General features: G+C 39.6%; 1 protein-coding gene across 1 annotated transcript; it reads right to left on the reverse strand.

Moving 5' to 3' along the window:
• Nucleotides 1–550: 550 nt before the first annotated feature.
• On the reverse strand, nt 551–18,258 carry LOC121138284 (zinc finger protein 431-like). Its single transcript, XM_040741021.1, has 6 exons — nt 18,114–18,258; nt 17,855–17,915; nt 16,374–16,494; nt 3,944–4,070; nt 3,685–3,745; nt 551–2,282 (listed from the first exon to the last, which is right to left on the reverse strand). Exons 1-6 carry the CDS (start codon nt 18,256–18,258, stop codon nt 893–895), a joined length of 1,905 nt encoding a protein of 634 aa, XP_040596955.1. The 3' UTR covers nt 551–892.
• Between the last annotated feature and the right edge of the window lie 1,319 nt (nt 18,259–19,577).

A 19,577-nucleotide genomic window follows, 5' to 3' on the forward strand; every position in this document is an offset into this window, starting at 1 on the left:
ATTCTAAAGTCTCTACCAAACAGTTTACATGAATATGGATTTCACTTCTATGATTTCTTCCCCATTAACTGATATCACGGTGATACAAAAAGGATTTAAAATATGAACAGTGTTAGAGATATGGATGAGCAAAATTATAACATGTTCATTACCAGGAGCTACATCAGGTTTTTTCAGAACTTTCTGTAGTTTCTGCTACTGAAAAACACCAGTGATTACCCTTCTTGGGAACATACAACACCTGTCACAATCCCAAACACTGACATCACATAATTGAATTCAATCAATTCTCTAACCAAACAGATTTTCACAGGTGAAGATTTTCTCTCATACTCACTCATTCCTGTATCCCAGTGGTTGAGGCATTTAAAGTCTTAACAGTTTCCCTTCATCATGCATTGGTTCATGTAACAGAAAGCAAACACTCAGGAATGAATTTAGAGAAATCAACTGATCTGAGTTGTTTTTTATGTTCTTAAAGAAAAGCATGAAACAAAAAGGGTTACATTATCATTGAATTCGTAGGAGTTTGCAGGTGCTAACACAACAGACATCACAATGCTTAAACAGATTGTTGACCCTTGTCAGAATATTTTCCCTGAAGAATGATGTGTAACTAAATGTGTTCATTGAAGATCTTACCAAATCCTTTATACCAAGATTTCCTTCAGTATTAAATTTTTCATAACCACATAGATTATTAAGTTATGCAGAGTCCACAGCTTTACCACACTGCTTACAATTAAGGGGTTTCTCTTCAGTGTGTTTTCTTACAAAGGCTTTACCCTTTACCTCATTGGTTTCATTCATGTGGTCAGTCTCAGGTATGTGATCTTTTATGATATTGAAGACTCCTTACATGTGAGTAGGCTTTACCACATTGATTACATTCCTACAGTTTCTCTCCAGTGTGTGTTCTTTTATGGTATTTAAGACCACTGGCATGTGAAAAGACTTTACCACATTGACTGCATTCATAAGGTTTCTCTCCAGTATGTGTTCTTTTATGATATTTAAGACTATTGGCATGTGAATAGGCTTTACCACACTGATTACATTCATACGGTTTCTCTCCAGTGTGTGTTCTTTCATGTATGCGAAGATGACTGTTGTGTGAAAAAGTTTTATCACATTGATTGCAGTTGTAGGGTCTCTCTCCAGTGTGTGTTCTTTTATGTACTTGAAGTTGACCATGACTTGCAAATGCTTTACCACAATGATTACATACATAGGGTTTCTCTCCAGTGTGTGTTCTTTTATGTGTTTTAAGATCACTATGACTTATAAAAGCTTTACCACAGTGATTACATGCATAGGGTTTCTCTCCAGTGTGTGTTCTTTCATGCATGCGAAGATGACTGTTGCGTGAAAAAGTTTTATCACATTGATTGCAGTTGTATGGTCTCTCTCCAGTGTGTGTTCTTTTATGTACATGAAGTTGACCATGACTTGCAAAAGCTTTACCACAGTGATTACATGCATAGGGTTTCTCTCCAGTGTGTGTTCTTTTATGTGTTTTAAGATCACTATGACTTATAAAAGCTTTACCACAGTGATTGCATTCATAGGGTTTCTCTCCAGTGTGTGTTCTTTTATGTCTTTTAAGACCACTATGACTTATAAAAGCTTTACCACAGTGATTACATGCATAGGGTTTTTCTCCAGTGTGTGTTCTTTTGTGTCTTTTAAGATCACTATGACTTACAAACGCTTTACCACAGTGATTACATGCATAAGGTTTCTCTCCAGTGTGTGTTCTTTTATGTATTTTAAGATCATTATGACTTATATAAGCTTTACCACAGTGATTACATGCATAGGGTTTCTCTCCAGTGTGTGTTCTTTTGTGACTTTTAAGATGACTATGACTTACAAACTTTTTACCACACTGATTGCATTCATAGGGTTTCTCTCCTGTGTGTGTTCTTTGGTGTACTTCAAGGTGATTAAGCCGTGAAAAACTTTTACCACATTGTTTGCAGCTGTGGAGTTTCTCTCCACTGTGTGTTCTTTTATGATATTGAAGACCACTGACAAGAGAGAAAGCTTTACCACACTGATTGCATTCATACTGTTTGTCTCTAATATATGTTGTTTCATGACTTATGAGACTGCTGTGTTGTGAAAAAGCTTTACCATGTTGATTACATTCATAGACTGTCTCTTGAGCACCTGTTATTTTATGGAGTTTGACACAACTGTGACATGCAAAGACTCCACCTTTTTGAAGAACTTCATATGGTTTCCCTCCAGTGTGAATGATTTCATGTCTTTGAAGACATCTGTAACACACAAAGGTTTTGACACATTGAGTGTATTCACAGAGTTTTCTGTCCTGGATGGGTTCTTTCATTCCTGCAAATATAATTGGAACATATAAAAGATTTACCACTTCCATTTTACTGATTAACCATGATGTATATATACATTGAATTTAAAATTTTGCCTATTTGCAGAGATGAATCAGTTCTTAAGTTTTATATTCATGATGCTTCCATTCATGAGCAGTTGCTTTGTGGCTATGAAGATACCTGTGGCAGAGAGTTAGAGCCTTTATTTCATGTCTCACATGTATGGAATCTTATTTATGTGAGATTTTCACTTATTTGAGAAGGACTGAATGAACTCAGAGCTTTTTCACAATTAGTGTATTCATAAGTTTTCCTGTATTTTGAATTATATTTCATTAGCTGAATGAACCAGGACAATTGAACATATATATATATATATATATATATATATATATATATATATATATTCCTAGACTGTTCAGCAGTGTGAGTTCATTGATGTTTTCCCAAGGAAGTTGGAAATCCAATTAATTGTAATCTTGTATCAAATTTACCATAGATACTCAAGGTGGGGAACTGCTAAATAACATTAACATTTTGGAGTTGCCCCAAGAGTGAGGGGGAGCCACATTGCTGCTTTCCATATTCTATGCTCACAGAGCTTATATTTAGAGTGATATGTGATATTCATTTTTTCATGGTTTTTTTGAGAGAGGAGTCTCTGTGTAGCTTTGGATTATGCCCTAGAATGCACTCTGTAGACCAGGCTGGCCTCCAACTTACAGAAATCCAGCCACTTATTCCTACTTTGTGGTGGAATTAAAGGAATGCACTAATAGAGCCCCATTGGACAATATACTCTTACTAAAGGAATGATAATAAATAAATTGTTTGCACAGTTCATTCCCACAATTTGGCTTTCTTTTCCTCAGAGAAGGTCATATAGAGATTATGGTTCCTCCAAAACAACTTTCTTGACACTCACAGTCTGACCCTTTCAATATACTTAGCAAACTCACAAATATATTAGTAATGATTGCTTCACTGTAGAATCTTTTTTCCTTAAAAGTTCTTGGACGCCGGGCATTGATGGCACATGCCTTCAATCCCAGCACTGGGGAGACAGAGGCAGACGGATCTCTGTGAGTTCGAGGCCAGCCTGGTCTACAGAACGAGTTCCAGGACAGCCTCCAAAGCCACAGAGAAACCCTGTCTCGAAAAAACAAAACAAAAAACAAACAAAAAAGTTCTTGGACATAAACATATCACCTATTCAATGTGTATACTGTTTTAAAATATCTGAGAGGTATGAAACTAAAAGGATTGGCATTTCTACAGCACAGATCTCAATGGAGTGTAATACAAATTTGAATGAGCTTTACATGAAAATTACCTTGTATTTCTTGTAGAACTCTCACAATGGTCTTCAATGTTATGGTCTTCCCACTTGTAGCCTAAAATACAACACCAGAAAAGACATGAAATATCAAAGGAAATTGCATCAAATTTAAGTTAATATCAGTCAATGATCACTAGAACTATGCATTATTCACCTAAGTTTCCATTTTCTCAATCTAAATTAAAGAAGAGCATCAACAGCAATGAAACAGACTTCCCCTTATTTTAAATCATGAAGGAAAATTCAGTCTCACCTATGGCAGAGAGGTTCCTGTAGGTCTCCAGCATCACATGTTTGTAAAGACTTTTCTGGGAAGGATTCAGCAAAGCCCACTCTTCCTGAGTGAAGCTGATGTACACATCATCATAGGTTACTGCATCCTAAAACAAACCACACATGTGTAACACAGGAAGTGTGATACATACATACACTATACATACATACATACATACATACATACATACATACACACGTGTGAGTGTGTGTGTGTGAGATTGAGTGTGTGTTCAAATAATTCTGGTGCTTCCCACACTTATTCCATGACATGGACATTAAAATGTATTCACCCTGTGACTTTAGCAGGAAACAGTCTAGGAGGATCCCATGCAACATTTCTTGGCTCTTTAAGTAGCATATAGACTTGAGAAAGAAATCCCAGTCAACAGACATAAAGGGAGAAGCAAGCCAGCAGACCAACACTGCTGAGAACACATCTGAGAAATTGTATGACAGGGCCAGCCTATGACAGTAATACCCAAGTCCCTGGTTCTAACCTCTATCTTTTATAGATTTTTATTGCTGTGAACAGACACCTATGAAGAAAACATTTATTTGCGGTGTCTCACTTAAAATTTCAGAGTTTCACTTAATCATCATCATGGGAAGGGTCATGGCAGCTAGCAGACAGATGTGGAACTGATGGTGTTGAGTGGTTACATCCTGGGGCATGGAGGATTTGCCTAATCTGCGTCTTATTCTAAGTCAGCTTCTTAAGAGGAATCACTTCTTTTGAGGGATTTTTGATTCAGGGTTTCTCTGTGACTTTGGAGGCTGTCTTGTAGACGAGGCTGGCCTTGAACTCACAGATGATCCACCTGCCTCTGCCTCCTGATTGCTGGAATTAGAGAAGTGCACCAGTCAATGCCTGGCTGAGGAATTGCTTCTTGTATAAGACTTCCCAGAGGAAACAGACTGAAAGAAGAAATTTCTAGGTAGTCATCAGAACTTATCACACATTGGAACAAACTCAGGAGGTCACTCAATTGATGATGCACAATAAAACACCAGGTGACAACTATTTGAAACATAAAACACTGTTGTGTTAAGGACTTGCCTGATCAATCAAGGATTTCATTTAGGCCCTCAGGCAGGGAGGAGGATCATTCCTGGGAGAGCTACTGACAGCCTGGGGCCTAGGACTTCTGTGCTTTCCCTAATGGCCTGATGTGTTGATGATTAAACAGAGAGCCATTGGGTGTTGGTGTTACACACCTGTAATCCCAACACAAAGGAGTCAGAGGCAGGCAGATTTCTGTAAGTTAGAGACCAGCCTGATCTACAAGAGCTTGTTTCAGGATAGCCTCCAAAGCCACAGAGAAAGCCTGACTGAAAAAAAAGAAAAGAAAAAGAAAAAACAACAGCTCTGTTCTGTGATGTGGGGATGGGCATTGGGCCTGTTTGTAAATCAGGGGTTTCTCATTTGTCAAGGTTTGGAGCCAAATGTCTGGACAATCCTGGAGAACAAATGCATATTTTAGCAACCTAACCTCTAACAGACCTGATTAGCATACCAGTTATCTTCGGGTTATTTTAGAGTCAAACCTTGCTCAGGTAAATTCTATTTTGCAGGATTTACCATTCCCTAAAAATTGGTAAATCCTTTATATCAACAATTCTACTCTTCAACATCACAGTTTAATAGTGCAATCCAACATGAGAATGCCATTACAGAGGTCTTTAGTGTCCCATGCTTTAATCCCTGCACTGGGGAGGCAGAGGCAGGCAGATCTCCATGAGTTTGGGGCTAGCCTGCTCTACAGAGCAATCTTCATGTCTGACTCCAAAGCTAAACAGAGAAATCCTGTCTCCAAAAAATAAAAAAATAAAAAACAGGGGCTGGAGAGATGGCTCATCTGTTAAGAGCACTGACTTGCTCTTCCAGAGGTTATGAGTTCAATTCCCATTATCTACATGGTGGCTCACAACCATCCACAATGAGATATTGTGTGCACTTCTGGTGTGCAGACATACATGGAGGAAGGATGTTGTTTTCATAATAAATAAATAAATCATTAAATATATATATAATAAATAGAAAGAGACAGGCACTGGTGGTGCATGCCTTTAATCCCAGCACTCTGGAGTCAGAGGCAGGAAGATCTCTGTGACTTTGGAACTAGCCTGCTCTATAGAGCAACTTCCAGGGCAGACTCTTAAGCTATAGAGAGAAATTCTGTCTCAAAATAACAAAAATAAATAAGTATTAAAAAAGAAAGAACATGAATGCTATTTACACCATCCACAAAATAAATTCCGAATTGATCTTACACCTAAATGTCAAATGTAAAGTACAGAGAATCTAGAAGACAATAGAGAAACTAAGTTGCTTCAAGTTTGACAATTTGCCTTCAGCATGCACCAAGAGCTCGTTGGTTTTGACTGCAAAGACATTTCTACACAAAGCCCCGAATGATTTTCACAGATGCAGCCCAGAGAGTGAATTATCCATATCCCAACACCAGGGCCTGGGGATTTGTTAGGATCCCATGGGACCTCACAGAGCACTGAATGTGGCTGCAGGTTCCCACCCAGCCTCCTTCCAGGAGGACCTGCTGCACTGTCTCCCATGCATCTGCATCTTGGGAGAGCATCCCCTCGCTCACCATGTTGTGGCTTCTGTGCTCATCTGGGCTCCTCTCACATCCCCTACAGCAGCACTCAAAGCACAGCAATCAATCCCCTGGTGCCTGTCCTGCTATATATCCAAGCCTGCAGCATGGCTCCAGAAGTGTCCTGACAGACCTGTGACTGGCAGGTTATTCTTGTGTCCCTGATTGGCTGGTGAGGCTTGAGTGACAAGAGCACTTCCCTAAGGGTGAGAGTGTGCTTAAAGACACACCACAGGGGTCCCTAGCCCTGGACACACACTTCAATATCACTCACCCCTGTCTCCACGAGATGAACTAGCTCTCCTCCTGCAATTCACAGGTTCATCCTCTTCCTCCTCCTCCACACCACATGCCGACCTTGCACAGACCATGACACAGTGTGGACTGGAATGATTCTCTCATTCACCAGATGGAAGGGAGCCCAGGGTATTAAAAAATAGAGATTTTTATGACACAGAGGAATGTGTTTGTTCTGAACATTGGTAGCACATGCCTTTAATACCAGCACTTGGGAGGCAGAGGCAGGTGGATCTCTGTGAGTTCCAGGCCAACCTTGTCAACAAGTGTTTGTTGTATGACAACCTCCAAAGCCACTGAGAAACCCTGTGTATAAAAACAAAGAAGAAGAAGAGAGAAGAAGAAGAAGAAGAAGAAGAAGAAGAAGAAGAAGAAGGAAGAGGAGGAGGAGGAAGGGGAGGAGGAGGAGAAGGCATAGGAGGTGGAGAAGAAGGAGGAGGAGGAGGTCAGGAGAACTGACTCTACTTTTTACCCAGTAGTCAAAGGCACCTCAGACAAGCATGAGGGAAATTCAGGAACAAAACCACAAACAAGATGATATATCTTTCTCCTGCCAGAAGACTGGGTGATAGCTCCATTACATTGGGAGTTTTATCCCTAAAATTCAGGTCAAATTTTGAGAAATGTATAATAATAAAAAGTGTAGTCTTTGCTAGGTATTGGTGTCACGTGCCTTTAATCCCAGCATTGGGGAGGTGGAGGCAGGTGGATTGCTATGAATTCAACACCAGCCTGGTCTACAGACTGAATTCCAGGACAGCCTCCAAAACCTTGTCTTGTAAAACCAAAGAAAAAAAAATAAGATGTTTGTTCTGCGGCCTCTGACTGAGTTCAGGAGAACTGAGAAAAGAATAAAAATGAAAAGTATAGTATTCTTGGTAAGTTGAAAACTCAGAGAGAATGGGGCTAGGAAGAATACCTTCTAGAGCACTATGCTGAGCAGCACATCTTCCTCAGTGGATGGGTAAGAAACTTCTTGCATCACCCAGTGTTCTCTGCTTAAACAGGATTGGTAGAATGAGTCTCTCTGTGTTTGTAGAAAGTGGATTTATTAGGATGTCTCACAGGCTGTGGCCCAGCTGGTCCAACAATGGCTGTGTGTAGCAATGGAAATTGAAGAGTCCAGTAGTTGTTTGGTGTCTGTGTCTGGATGTCTCAGGTGTTGTTCTGTGTACACGAATATTTCAACGAATTAGGCTCTACAGCTATGAAAGGAATAAACTCAGTAGCCAGAGCCAGGGTGAGCAGGCAAAGAGAGAGAGCTCTCCTTCTTCAATTTCCCTTATTTATGTACACTGTCACGAAAAGGTGTGACCAGATTATAGATGGATTTTTTCTCATCATTAATTTTTATTTTTCTATGTAGACTTTCATCACATTCTGTAGAGCAGGCAGGCATCAGACTCAGGAAATCCAACTGCTCCTGCCTCCTGAGTGCTGGGATTAAAGCTGTGCATCAACACCAAGTTGGTAAAGGGGGATTTTATCACCTCCAAAGATCTAGGTTAAAGACATGTGTTTACATTTTAAAACCCTGCTGGTAGATGGTGACAGATGCCCTAAATACCAATTTTCTGTTGCATGTCATATATTTTCTGGTGTTGTAATTTAGGCTATAGTTGGGAAGATCATAATATTGAAGAACATTATCAGAGTTCTAGAAGGCTTATGAGGAAATTTTCATGGGCAAATTTATGTAAATTTGACTCTGAAGAAAATGTAATGGGTACTGGAAGTTTTACAGAAAAGCAACAGTGTAAATAAGCACAGCTTAACATTTCCTGATGATTTTTAATTTGTCATAAAATCATCTACCTCTGTGTCAGGTAGATATTATGTGTTTGCAAGGTATGCCTGTGAAAAATAAAGACAAGGAAACAATGTGTAAACAGTTACCAGCATTTGAATGATAACACCATGAGAGCTATGCTGTAGACATGCCAAACTATTTCTTTTTATGCCAGTCAGATATTTTAAGTGTTATAATCTCTGAGTAAGAGATAAGTGTATGTTCAAGACCCTCTAAGTAATAACAGTCCATAGTGAAACTGTCATGACTCATATACTCGTGAAAGCTAAGTATATGAAAAGGGTCTGATTGTGAGAATCTAGAAGGTTGTGGTGGAGAATCCCTACTCCTATACCATGTGTCTGTGAGGAAATGAAAGTCAAACTATGTGAATACAATGTGGAAATCTTGTATTTGTCATTCTTCCTTTAATAAGACTATCATGTACAATGGGGCAGGGGTAGCATAAATCTTTAATCTCAGCACTCAGGACGCAGAGACAGGTGGATCTCTGTGAGTTAGAGACCAGAGTGGTCTACAAAGTGAGTTAAAAGACAGGCTCCAAAGCAACAATAAAAAACCCTGTCTCAAAAAACAAGACAAAAAGCACATCATATGTAACTGTAAATCCAAGCCATGTGAGCCTAGGATATGGCTCCTCATTCTCAGGACACTTAGAAAACATGAAAGTTATTTAAGAGTAGATTTCTTGAATGTGATACAAGTTTACAATTAATTGCTGTGTCAACATCATTGGAAAGACATCAACAAACACACACTTCAGAAAGCCCCTATGAGTATTGGAATGTGTGAATACTTCCATTTATAACTGGCATGCTCTGCCAGTGTAGTGTGACACACCACTATAGGAAAACTTATGAAGGCAATAAATATAAGTTCTGAGTTTCTCAAGTTCTCTTCAAATATGTGAAAATTCCCATATAAAAAGACACCATAAATGTGGGCCATTAATTGGCTTCATTAGATTATGTAGTTTTGCATTTATTTGCCTTCTAGCTCAGTCTGTTAGCATCCCGTTAATGGATTATGCACTGTATATTTTCTTTATTGGTCCAAATTACTCAAAATAAATAAATATGTTTTAAATTTTTCTTAATTTTGTCATTTTCCATTTTTTTTTATTTCTCTTCTCTTCTTTTTAAGAATAGTATTACTGTGACTCCATGTCTGACCTAGAACTCACACTATAGACTAGCCAGTCCTAGGACATCAGAGAGGTCTGTCCATCTAGACTACAGAGTGCCTGAATTATATTTGGGCGTGTCACTGGAGAAGTTGGTTCATTTAATTGGCTTCCTGATGATGAGTGACTGAGCCTGGATGGGTATGGTAGCAAGGACACAGACTCTGGTCCTAAGTCCAGTAACAGAAGAAGTTACCCATCAAATGAAGCCTTTCTGCATTTAAGTCCACTGTCTTCCAACTATGATAAATATTATTTTTTCCTCATAATTGAGTTTGTTATAACTCATCAAAGGACCTGGGAAGGGTTCTGCCTCATTCTGCAGATGGTGAAAGCCAGGCTCATGGAGACAATGAGATTTTGAATATAGTTAAGGGCAATTCCTACTTCTAATGGCTCACTAAGTGAATCAGCCCCTTAAAACCTGCTATTACTAACTCCACACACAGGGTGTGGTAAAAGCCCCCATGTCAGGATTCACCTCACAGTTTTCGGTTTTCTGTTCTCCTAAGGACACAGGAATTTTTTGCTCAAATTAAACCACTGTGCTGTATCTCTTCTGCTCACCTGGTCCTGTCACTCGGGCCCCACTAGCCAACCAGAACATCTAGTGTACCTGTCAGTCAGATGGAAGGGATCTTTTGGGGTCTCCTGTGCTATGAACTGACATGAAGCTGGAGAAGCCTGGGTGGGCTCTCTCTCTCTATCTATCTCTCCGTCTGTCTGTCTCTCTCTCTCTCTCTCTCTTTCTCTGTTTTCTGATACTGTCAGAAGGGCAGAGATTGCATATTCTGGAGTAGTAATACAACGATGGCTTTTTTAATTAGCTGTGTAAGTTGTTCCCCAATTAAACACCTATTAATCATTTATGTTGGGTCTAGTGAACTCATTGACACCTGTCCTCCCATGAAAAAACATATTGAAAATGTACACAAGTCTGAAATCTAAAGTCTCTACCAAATTGTTTATATAAATAGAGATTTCTCTTTCATGACTTCCCCATTACCTAAACTCTTTGAGTTCATGACTAGCCTTGTCTACAAACTGAGTTCCAGTTCTGTCTCCATAGCTACTAAAATATCCTGTGTTGAAAATCCCCCAAAAGAAGTAAAGAACAAACAAACAAAAAAGCCCATCACCACTACCAAGACTTATCTTTAATCTTGATAATATCAACTCATAAGAGTCACCTTTAAGCTGCGTGGTGGTAGCGCATGCCTTTAATACCAGTACTCTGGAGATAGAGGCAGGCGGGTCTCTGTGAGTTCAATACCACCATGTTCTACTAGAGCAAGCTCCAGGAGAGCCTCCAAAGCCACAGAGAAACCCTATCTTGGAAAAACCAAACAGAGAGTTAGGGGAAGAGAGAGAGAGAGAGAGAGAGAGAGAGAGAGAGAGAGAGAGAGAGAGAGAGAGAGAGAGAGAGAGAGAATGATGCTAGGATACATATTTGTTCACTAGAATTGTGACATTACAGGCTTTTATCAAGTTGCTCAAGGAGGGATTACAGGATCATAAGCAACCTTAAGGCCTGGTGTTCCATAAAGCTACAATTTTCTTCCTGAGGAAAGCATCGTCATACCAGACTGACACCAGGTGACAACTATATTTTTGGGGTGGGGCTAGAGTGCTAGAATTAAAGGCATAAACCACCACAGCCCAGCAAGGTAACAACTATTTGAAAATTAAGACACTATTATGCTAAGGCCCTGCACTTCAAGACTTTCATTTACAGCTGAGCGTTGGTGGCGCACGCCTTTAATCCCAGCACTTGGGAGGCAGAGGCAGGTAGATCTCTGTGAGTTCGAGGCCAGCCTGGTCTACAGAGCAAGCTCCAGGATGGCCTCCAAAACAATACAGAGAAACCCTGCCTCAGAAAAAAAATAAAAACTTTCATTTAGGCCCTCAGGCAGGGAGGAAGAAAATTCTTGGGACAGCTAGTAACAGCCTGGAGCCTAGGTCTTGGGAGGGTTCCCTAGATGCCTGTTGTATTGACAATAATGCAGAGCTCTTTTTCTAAAACCAGGAATATGCTTGGTAGAGCTGGTAATGATCTGGCGTTAGGGCCTTTGTTGAAAGGTCACTTCAGTTTCTGAGATCTCAACTCTTCCCACCATATGGAGCAATGGTGATCTGTCCCAAGGCCACTGTGTGTGGAAGCAGTAGTGTTCTTGAGATACCCTGTGTTTCTCTTGTGTACCATCATTTGTGAAGCCATCTCCTGAATTTATCCCATTTTATGATGTTTCCTGCTACTTCATAATGTCTCCTGTTCCTTCCATTGCCCCCTGGAGTAGTACACAAGATGCTTCTCAGGAAGCTTAAGTCCTAGCACACTGGAGGCAGAAAAAGGCAAATCTCTGTGAGTTCAAGGCCAGGTTCCTGGTGTCCCAAAGAATTTATTGTAGGATATATCTTTTCTGTGAAGTCCTCCCATATGCCTAATTGGATAGACCTACAAGTTGTCTGTCTGTTTAATTTGCTAAAACTGTTGCCTGGAGTATGAACCTGCCCTGGTCACCACATGGACCAAGAGAACCATAGTCTGGCTCATGGTTCATAGAAATCTCAGAAGAAATGACTGTTCAGCATACCTGCTATGAACACCCTACTCTCACCATGGTGTAGCTTGTGCTCCTCCTAATGACTTCCTAGAGCAGAAAGAGAGGAGAATCCTGGAAAGAAACTGCAAGCTACCTGCCACCAGTATTCCTGAGTACTAAGCCTTCCCAGAGTCCCTCATTGGCTAGGACCACCCAGATTGGCCTAGAATATTAGAAGTCACCCTACCAGGTGAACAGAGATCAAGTGAATCAGATAGCACAGTCCTTCCAACTCTGCCATTCCAGCATGGCACACAAATGCCTAGTCAAGAAAGTTTATATCCAAGTAGACATCCTTCTACTTTCCTAGAACACATCCTGTAACTGGTGCAAAACAAAGGGTCCTTTGTGTGCACAATCCATTGTACACTCAATGTACAGTGCTGCCAACCCTTGAATTCATAGTTGGGAAATATTGCAGCCAAATGTATGTCACATTCAAACAGTAACTGTTGTTACTCTATAACTGTTATTTAAGTAAAACTATCCATTAATTAGAAAACACTGTGGATCATGGTTGAGCTTGGGGACAGGAAAGAGTCCTTGGACATGTTGTAAATATGATCTAAAAATTATCTTGAAAAGTTGAAAAGCATATTATGGTCATATGCTTCAGAGACTAGGGATATCTATTAGAGTACATAAAGCACTTCTCAAACCTTTTCTCTCAACCCAGAAAAGTAACCATCCTGTTGGGCAGGCTACAACACTTTACCCATATCTATTATAACAACTGTAACAATTTGTTGTCATAAGGTCTTTCTTTTATCCAGATTCTTGATTGCCCTCATGTGTGGACCCCAAGAAATGGCCAATCAGTATAATTCTCGATCATATAGAATTGAATACCTAATTCCACATTGCTGATCCCTACTACTATTAAAAGAGAAAAGCTCAATTTCCATTCTGCCTCTTGCTTTTTGCACCATGACTCCACAAGTTTCAAAATTGGTCAATGAACACAGTTCTCACACAAGAACCTCTTCATTTATAAGTCCATACTAAATATCAGAAAGCTTTGAGTTCACTAATCATCTGGTCTATTTTTCACCCTCACAGACCAGGCAAGGCCCAGACTGGAAGGGGCTACAGGATTGTCTTCCAAGCCCTGGGCAGGAGAATCAGGATTAGGTATTCAAAGCAATTCTCAATGATACAGCATGAGGCAAGCCTGAGCTATATGAGACTTTTATATACAGAAAGCAGTAATGAATATCACTTGAGAGAAAAGTAATGAAACTAGTAAAAACCGTGAAACATTGGAGAACAGAAACAAATAGACATAAAAGCAATAATTCACTTACACATATAAAAAATGATACCAATAAATGATATTTTACAAAATTAAAACAATGTATTTTTAGTAATTTAGAAAAATGTAGCTATATTTGTTGTGTCAGGTTTGCAGAATCCCAGAGATTAATCCAACATTCTGTTTATTGTTTAGCAGGCCAGCTCTTTCCATGGTGGAGGAAATGAGATGCCCACCAGCCAAAAGGAAGAGGTTTTAAAGGGGCAGACAATAAGGTTTAAGGCCACACATTTCAGTTCCCATGGTTACTTAAGGTCTTACAAAGAACAGAATAAAGCAGTAACTATACATTGTAAGCAAGATACAATTGAATAAGATAATACAGGGCATGGGTTTGCAGGCTTAAGGGGAAATAGGGTCTGTCAGCTATCCCCTGGGTCTGGGGACCTTTACATCTTACAGGGGATCTTTATAACCAGCAATGAGTAAGGAATGTTACTAGGAGTAGTAGTCATTTGCCGTCCATTTTCTGAGAGCAGGGCCTCAGGCACCAGCCATGGCACTCGTGATTTAAAGACTTTCCTTTTCCATTAGATGTTCCCTTTCTCTGTATAGATTTAGTGTCCACATTTTTAAACTTTTATTAATTTTAATTTTTTGCCCCTCATACTGAATTTTAAAAAATGGTACTTCCCTAGGAAGAACATCATTTTCAGCAGAGTTTCCAATAGATCTTAATAATAAATACTCAGAGTCAGCTATCAGGGGTTGAAAGCTGAAGGATAACAGAAGCAGAGCAGCCAGAACTAGAGTTTTTACCTCTACCAATGCGAAGACAAAGGTGATCCTGTCCTCACACTGCCTCCTCCCACTGACTGCTGTCTCTATGAAGCCTCAGGATGAGTGTTCAGACTGAATCCTCCCTGCATGTCCTCCTGTCTCCTCCCACTTTATATTCCTCTCTCTGTGCAGCCATATCACTCCTTATCTCCCCCTCCCTGTGGTCAACTTTAAGAAGTGTGATCCTAAGTGCTGGGATAACCTTTGAACTGTTTTTCTTTTAGACTGATTCTCACTCTCTCTGTCTTTCTGTGTCTCTGTCTCCATCTCTGTCTCTCTCTGTCTATCTCTATCTATCTATCTATCTATCTATTTATCTATATATCTATCTATCTGTCTGTCTGTCTTCTCTCCCATAGCCCACAGTTGCCTTGACTTCACAAAGATTCATTGGCCTCTGTCTCCTAAGGGCTAGAGTTAAAGCTTTGCCCCAGTATTGCTGGTCATGGATGACCTTGAGTACCTGATATCCTGCATCTATGTCTAAGTAGTGGCTTAGGTGGGAGGCTAATTAGTGACTTTGTGTGTGCTTAACTTGTGTCTTAGAGCATATTCGGGTGTGTAGCTAGCTAGTGGATTAGCTCTGCACTCAGATCTTCTGGCAAGCCTTATTTGTTAGATTAGAATCAAAATATTTCTACAGTCATTAATGAGAGATAGGCTAATGTTGCTCATTTGCATGTGTTTGCTACTGAGCTCTATAATCTGGCACAAAATGATCTGCTTCTCAAACTTCTGAGCTGTCGTAACTGTCAAGCAGGAGAGTTAACTAATTGCAAATTTAAAATTCATTGGCTACAGATAACCTTCCCAAACTGTGCACACACAAAAACTGGATATTGAAGACTCCTTACATGTGAGTAGGCTTTACCACATTGATTACATTCCTACAGTTTCTCTCCAGTGTGTGTTCTTTTATGGTATTTAAGACCACTGGCATGTGAAAAGACTTTACCACATTGACTGCATTCATAAGGTTTCTCTCCAGTATGTGTTCTTTTATGATATTTAAGACTACTGGCATGTGAATAGGCTTTACCACACTGATTACATTCATACGGTTTCTCTCCAGTGTGTGTTCTTTCATGTATGCGAAGATGACTGTTGTGTGAAAAAGTTTTATCACATTGATTGCAGTTGTAGGGTCTCTCTCCAGTGTGTGTTCTTTTATGTACTTGAAGTTGACCATGACTTGCAAATGCTTTACCACAGTGATTACATGCATAGGGTTTCTCTCCAGTGTGTGTTCTTTTATGTGTTTTAAGATCACTATGACTTATAAAAGCTTTACCACAGTGATTACATGCATAGGGTTTCTCTCCAGTGTGTGTTCTTTTATGTGTTTTAAGATCACTATGACTTATAAAAGCTTTACCACAGTGATTACATGCATAGGGTTTCTCTCCAGTGTGTGTTCTTTCATGCATGCGAAGATGACTGTTGCGTGAAAAAGTTTTATCACATTGATTGCAGTTGTATGGTCTCTCTCCAGTGTGTGTTTTTTTATGTACATGAAGTTGACCATGACTTGCAAAAGCTTTACCACAGTGATTACATGCATAGGGTTTCTCTCCAGTGTGTGTTCTTTTATGTGTTTTAAGATCATTATGACTTATAAAAGCTTTACCACAGTGATTACATGCATAGGGTTTCTCTCCAGTGTGTGTTCTTTTGTGTCTGTTCAGATGACTATGACTTACAAAAGCTTTACCAGACTGATTGCATTCACAGGGTTTCTCTCCTGTGTGTGACTTATGAGACTGCTGTGTTGTGAAAAAGCTTTACCACATTGATTACATTCATGGGCTACCTCACGAGCACCTGTTATTTTATGGAGTTTGAGATAACTGTGACATGCAAAGGCTCCACGTTTTTGAAGAACTTCATATGGTTTCCCTCCAGTGTGAATGATTCCATGTCTTTGAAGATGCCTGTAACACACAAAGGTTTTGACACATTGAGTATATTCACAGGGTTTTCTGTAATGGATGGGTTCTTTCATTCCTGCAAAGATAATTGGAACATATAAAAGCTTACCACTTCCATTATACTGATGAACCACGATGTATATATACATTGAATTTAAAATTTTGCCTAATTGCAAAATGAATCAGTTCTTAAATTTTATATTCATGATGATTCCATTCATGAGGAGTTGCTTTCTGGCTATGAAGATACCTGTGGCAGAGTGTTAGAGCCTTTATTTCTTGACCCACATCTATGGATTCTTATTTATGTGAGATTTCCACATATTTGAGAACTGGATGAACTCAGAGTTTTTCATAATTAGTGCATTCATAAGTTTTCCTGTATTTTGAATTATATTTCATTAGCTGAATGAACCAGGATAAATGAACATATACATACATTCCTAGACTCAGAGGGCTTTTCTGCAGTGTGAGTTCATTGATGTCTTCCCAAGGACGTTGGAAATCCAATTAACTGTAATCTTGTATCACATTGAATATAGTTACTCAAGGTGGGGAACTACTAAATAACATTCATATTTTCTATTTGCCCAGAGAGTGAGGGGGCCACATTGCTTCTTTCCATTTTCTATGCTCCCATGGCTTGTATTTAGAGTGATGAGTGATATACTTTTATTTTCATGATATTTTTTGAGACACGATTCTCTGTGTAGCTTTGGATTCTGTCCTAGAACTCACTCTGTAGACCATGCTGGCCTCCAACTCACAGAGATCCAGCTGCCTATGCCTCCTCTGTGGTGGTCTTAAAGGTATGCACAACCACTGCCCCGCTGGACAATATACTCTTTTTTTAATTTTTCGAGACAGGGTTTCTCTTTATTGTTTTTGAGGCTGTCCTGCTATCCTTGTACTCACTTTGTAGACTAGGCTGTCCTTGAACTCACAGGCATCCACCTTCCTCTGCTTCTCAAGTGCTGGGACTAAAGACATGTGCCACCAATGCCCAGTGGACAATATACTTTTACTAAAGCAAGAGTAACAAATAAATTGTTTGCACATTTCATTCCCACAATTTGGCTTTCTTTTCCTCAGAGACAGGTCATATAGCGATTAAGGTTACTTCCAAACAACCTTCTTGACACTCATATTCTGACCCTTTCAATATACTTAGCACAGTCACAAACATATGAGTAATGACTGTTTCATGATAGAATGTTTATTTCTTAAAAGTTCTTGGTTATAAATATATCACCTATAAATGTGTATACTGTTTAAAGTATCTGAGTGGTATGAAACTAAAAGGATTTGCATTCCTACAATGGGGTGTAATACCAATTCGCATAAGCTTGCACATAATAATTACCTTCTATTTCTTGTAGAAATGTTACAGTGTTCTTCAATATTATGGTCTTTCCACTTGTAGCCTAAAATACAACATCAGAAAATACATAAAATATGAAAGAATATTGCATCAATTTTAAATTAATATCATTGATGAACATTAGAACTAAGTCTTTTTCACCTAATATTCTCTTTTCTCAATCAAAATTACAGAAGAGTATTAATAGCCAAGAAACATGTTGTCCCCTTATTTAAAATCATGAAGGGAAATTCAGCCTCACCTATGGCAGAGAGGTACCTGTATGTCTCCAGCATCACATCCATGTAGAGACTTTTCTGGAAAGGATTCAACAAAGCCCACTCTTCCTGAGTGAAGGTGATGTGCACATCATGATAAGACACTGCATCATAAAAGAACCCATACATGTGCAAACCAGTAAGTTTGATTCTCACAGTGTAAATGTATGCTTCTTTGAAAATATAGATTATATAATTCTGGTGTTTCACACACTTATCTCATGACATGGACATTAAAATGTATTCACCCAGCGACTTTAGCAGGAAACAGACTAGGAGGTTCCCATGCAACATATCTTGTTCCTTTAAGTAGCCTATAGACTTGAGAAAGAAATCCCAGTGAACAGACCTAAAGGGAGAGGCAAGCCAGCAGATCAACACTACTGAGAACACATCAGAGAAATTGTACAACAGGGCCAGCCTATGACAGCAATACCCCAGTCCCTGGTTCTAACCTCTGTCTTTTATAGGTTTTTATTGCTGTGAACAGATGCCTATGAAGAAAACTTTTATTTGAGGTGTCTCACTTAAAATTTCAGAGGTTCACTTAATCATCATCATGGGAGGGGTCATGGCAGCTAGCAGGCAGATGCAGAGCTGAAGGTGTTGAGTCTTTACATCTTAGGGCAGGGAGGATTTGCATAAGCTATGCCCTATTCTAAGTCAGCTTCTTAAGAGGAATCACTTCTTTTGGGGGTTTTTCAAGTCAGGGTTTCTACTGTGACTTTGGAGGCTGTGCTTGAACTCACTGTTGTAGACCAGGCTGGTCTCTAACTCACAGAAATCTACCTGCCTCTGCCTCCTGTGTGCTGGGAATACAGGCATGTGCCACCAACACCCAGCTGGCTCTCTGTTTAATTATCAATACATCAGGCCATTAGGGAAAGCACAAAAGACCAAGGCCTGAGGCTGTCTGTAGCTCTCACAGGAATGATCCTCCTCCCTGCCTGAGGGCCTAAATGAAATCCTTAATTAATCAAGCAAGTACTTAATACAGCAGTGTTTTTATGTTTCAAATATTTGTAACCAGGTATCCTATTATGCAGTATCATTTGAGTGACCTCCTGGGTTTGTTTCAATGTGTGATAATTTCTTATGACTTCCTAGAAATTTCCTCTTTTGGTCCATTTTCCCTGGGAAGTCATATACATGATGCTATTCCTCAGCCTGGCATTGGTGGCACACAGGAGGCAGAGGCAGGCAGATCTCTGTGAATTAAAGACCAAACTGATCTACAAGAGCGAGTTCCAGGACAGCCTCCAAAGCCACAGAGAGACCCTGACTTAAGACAGCATCCCTGTCCTGTGATATGGGGATGGGCCTATAGACTGTTTGTAAATCAGGGTTTCTCATTTGTCATGGTTTGGAGCCATATGTCTGGACAGTCATGGAGAAAAATTCATACTTTAGCATCCTAACCTCTAACAGACCTGGTTAGCATACCAATT

The sequence above is a fragment of the Mesocricetus auratus genome, unplaced genomic scaffold (genome assembly GCF_017639785.1).
Source record: "Mesocricetus auratus isolate SY011 unplaced genomic scaffold, BCM_Maur_2.0 contig_8365_pilon_obj, whole genome shotgun sequence".
NCBI classification, from domain to species: Eukaryota; Metazoa; Chordata; class Mammalia; order Rodentia; family Cricetidae; genus Mesocricetus; species Mesocricetus auratus.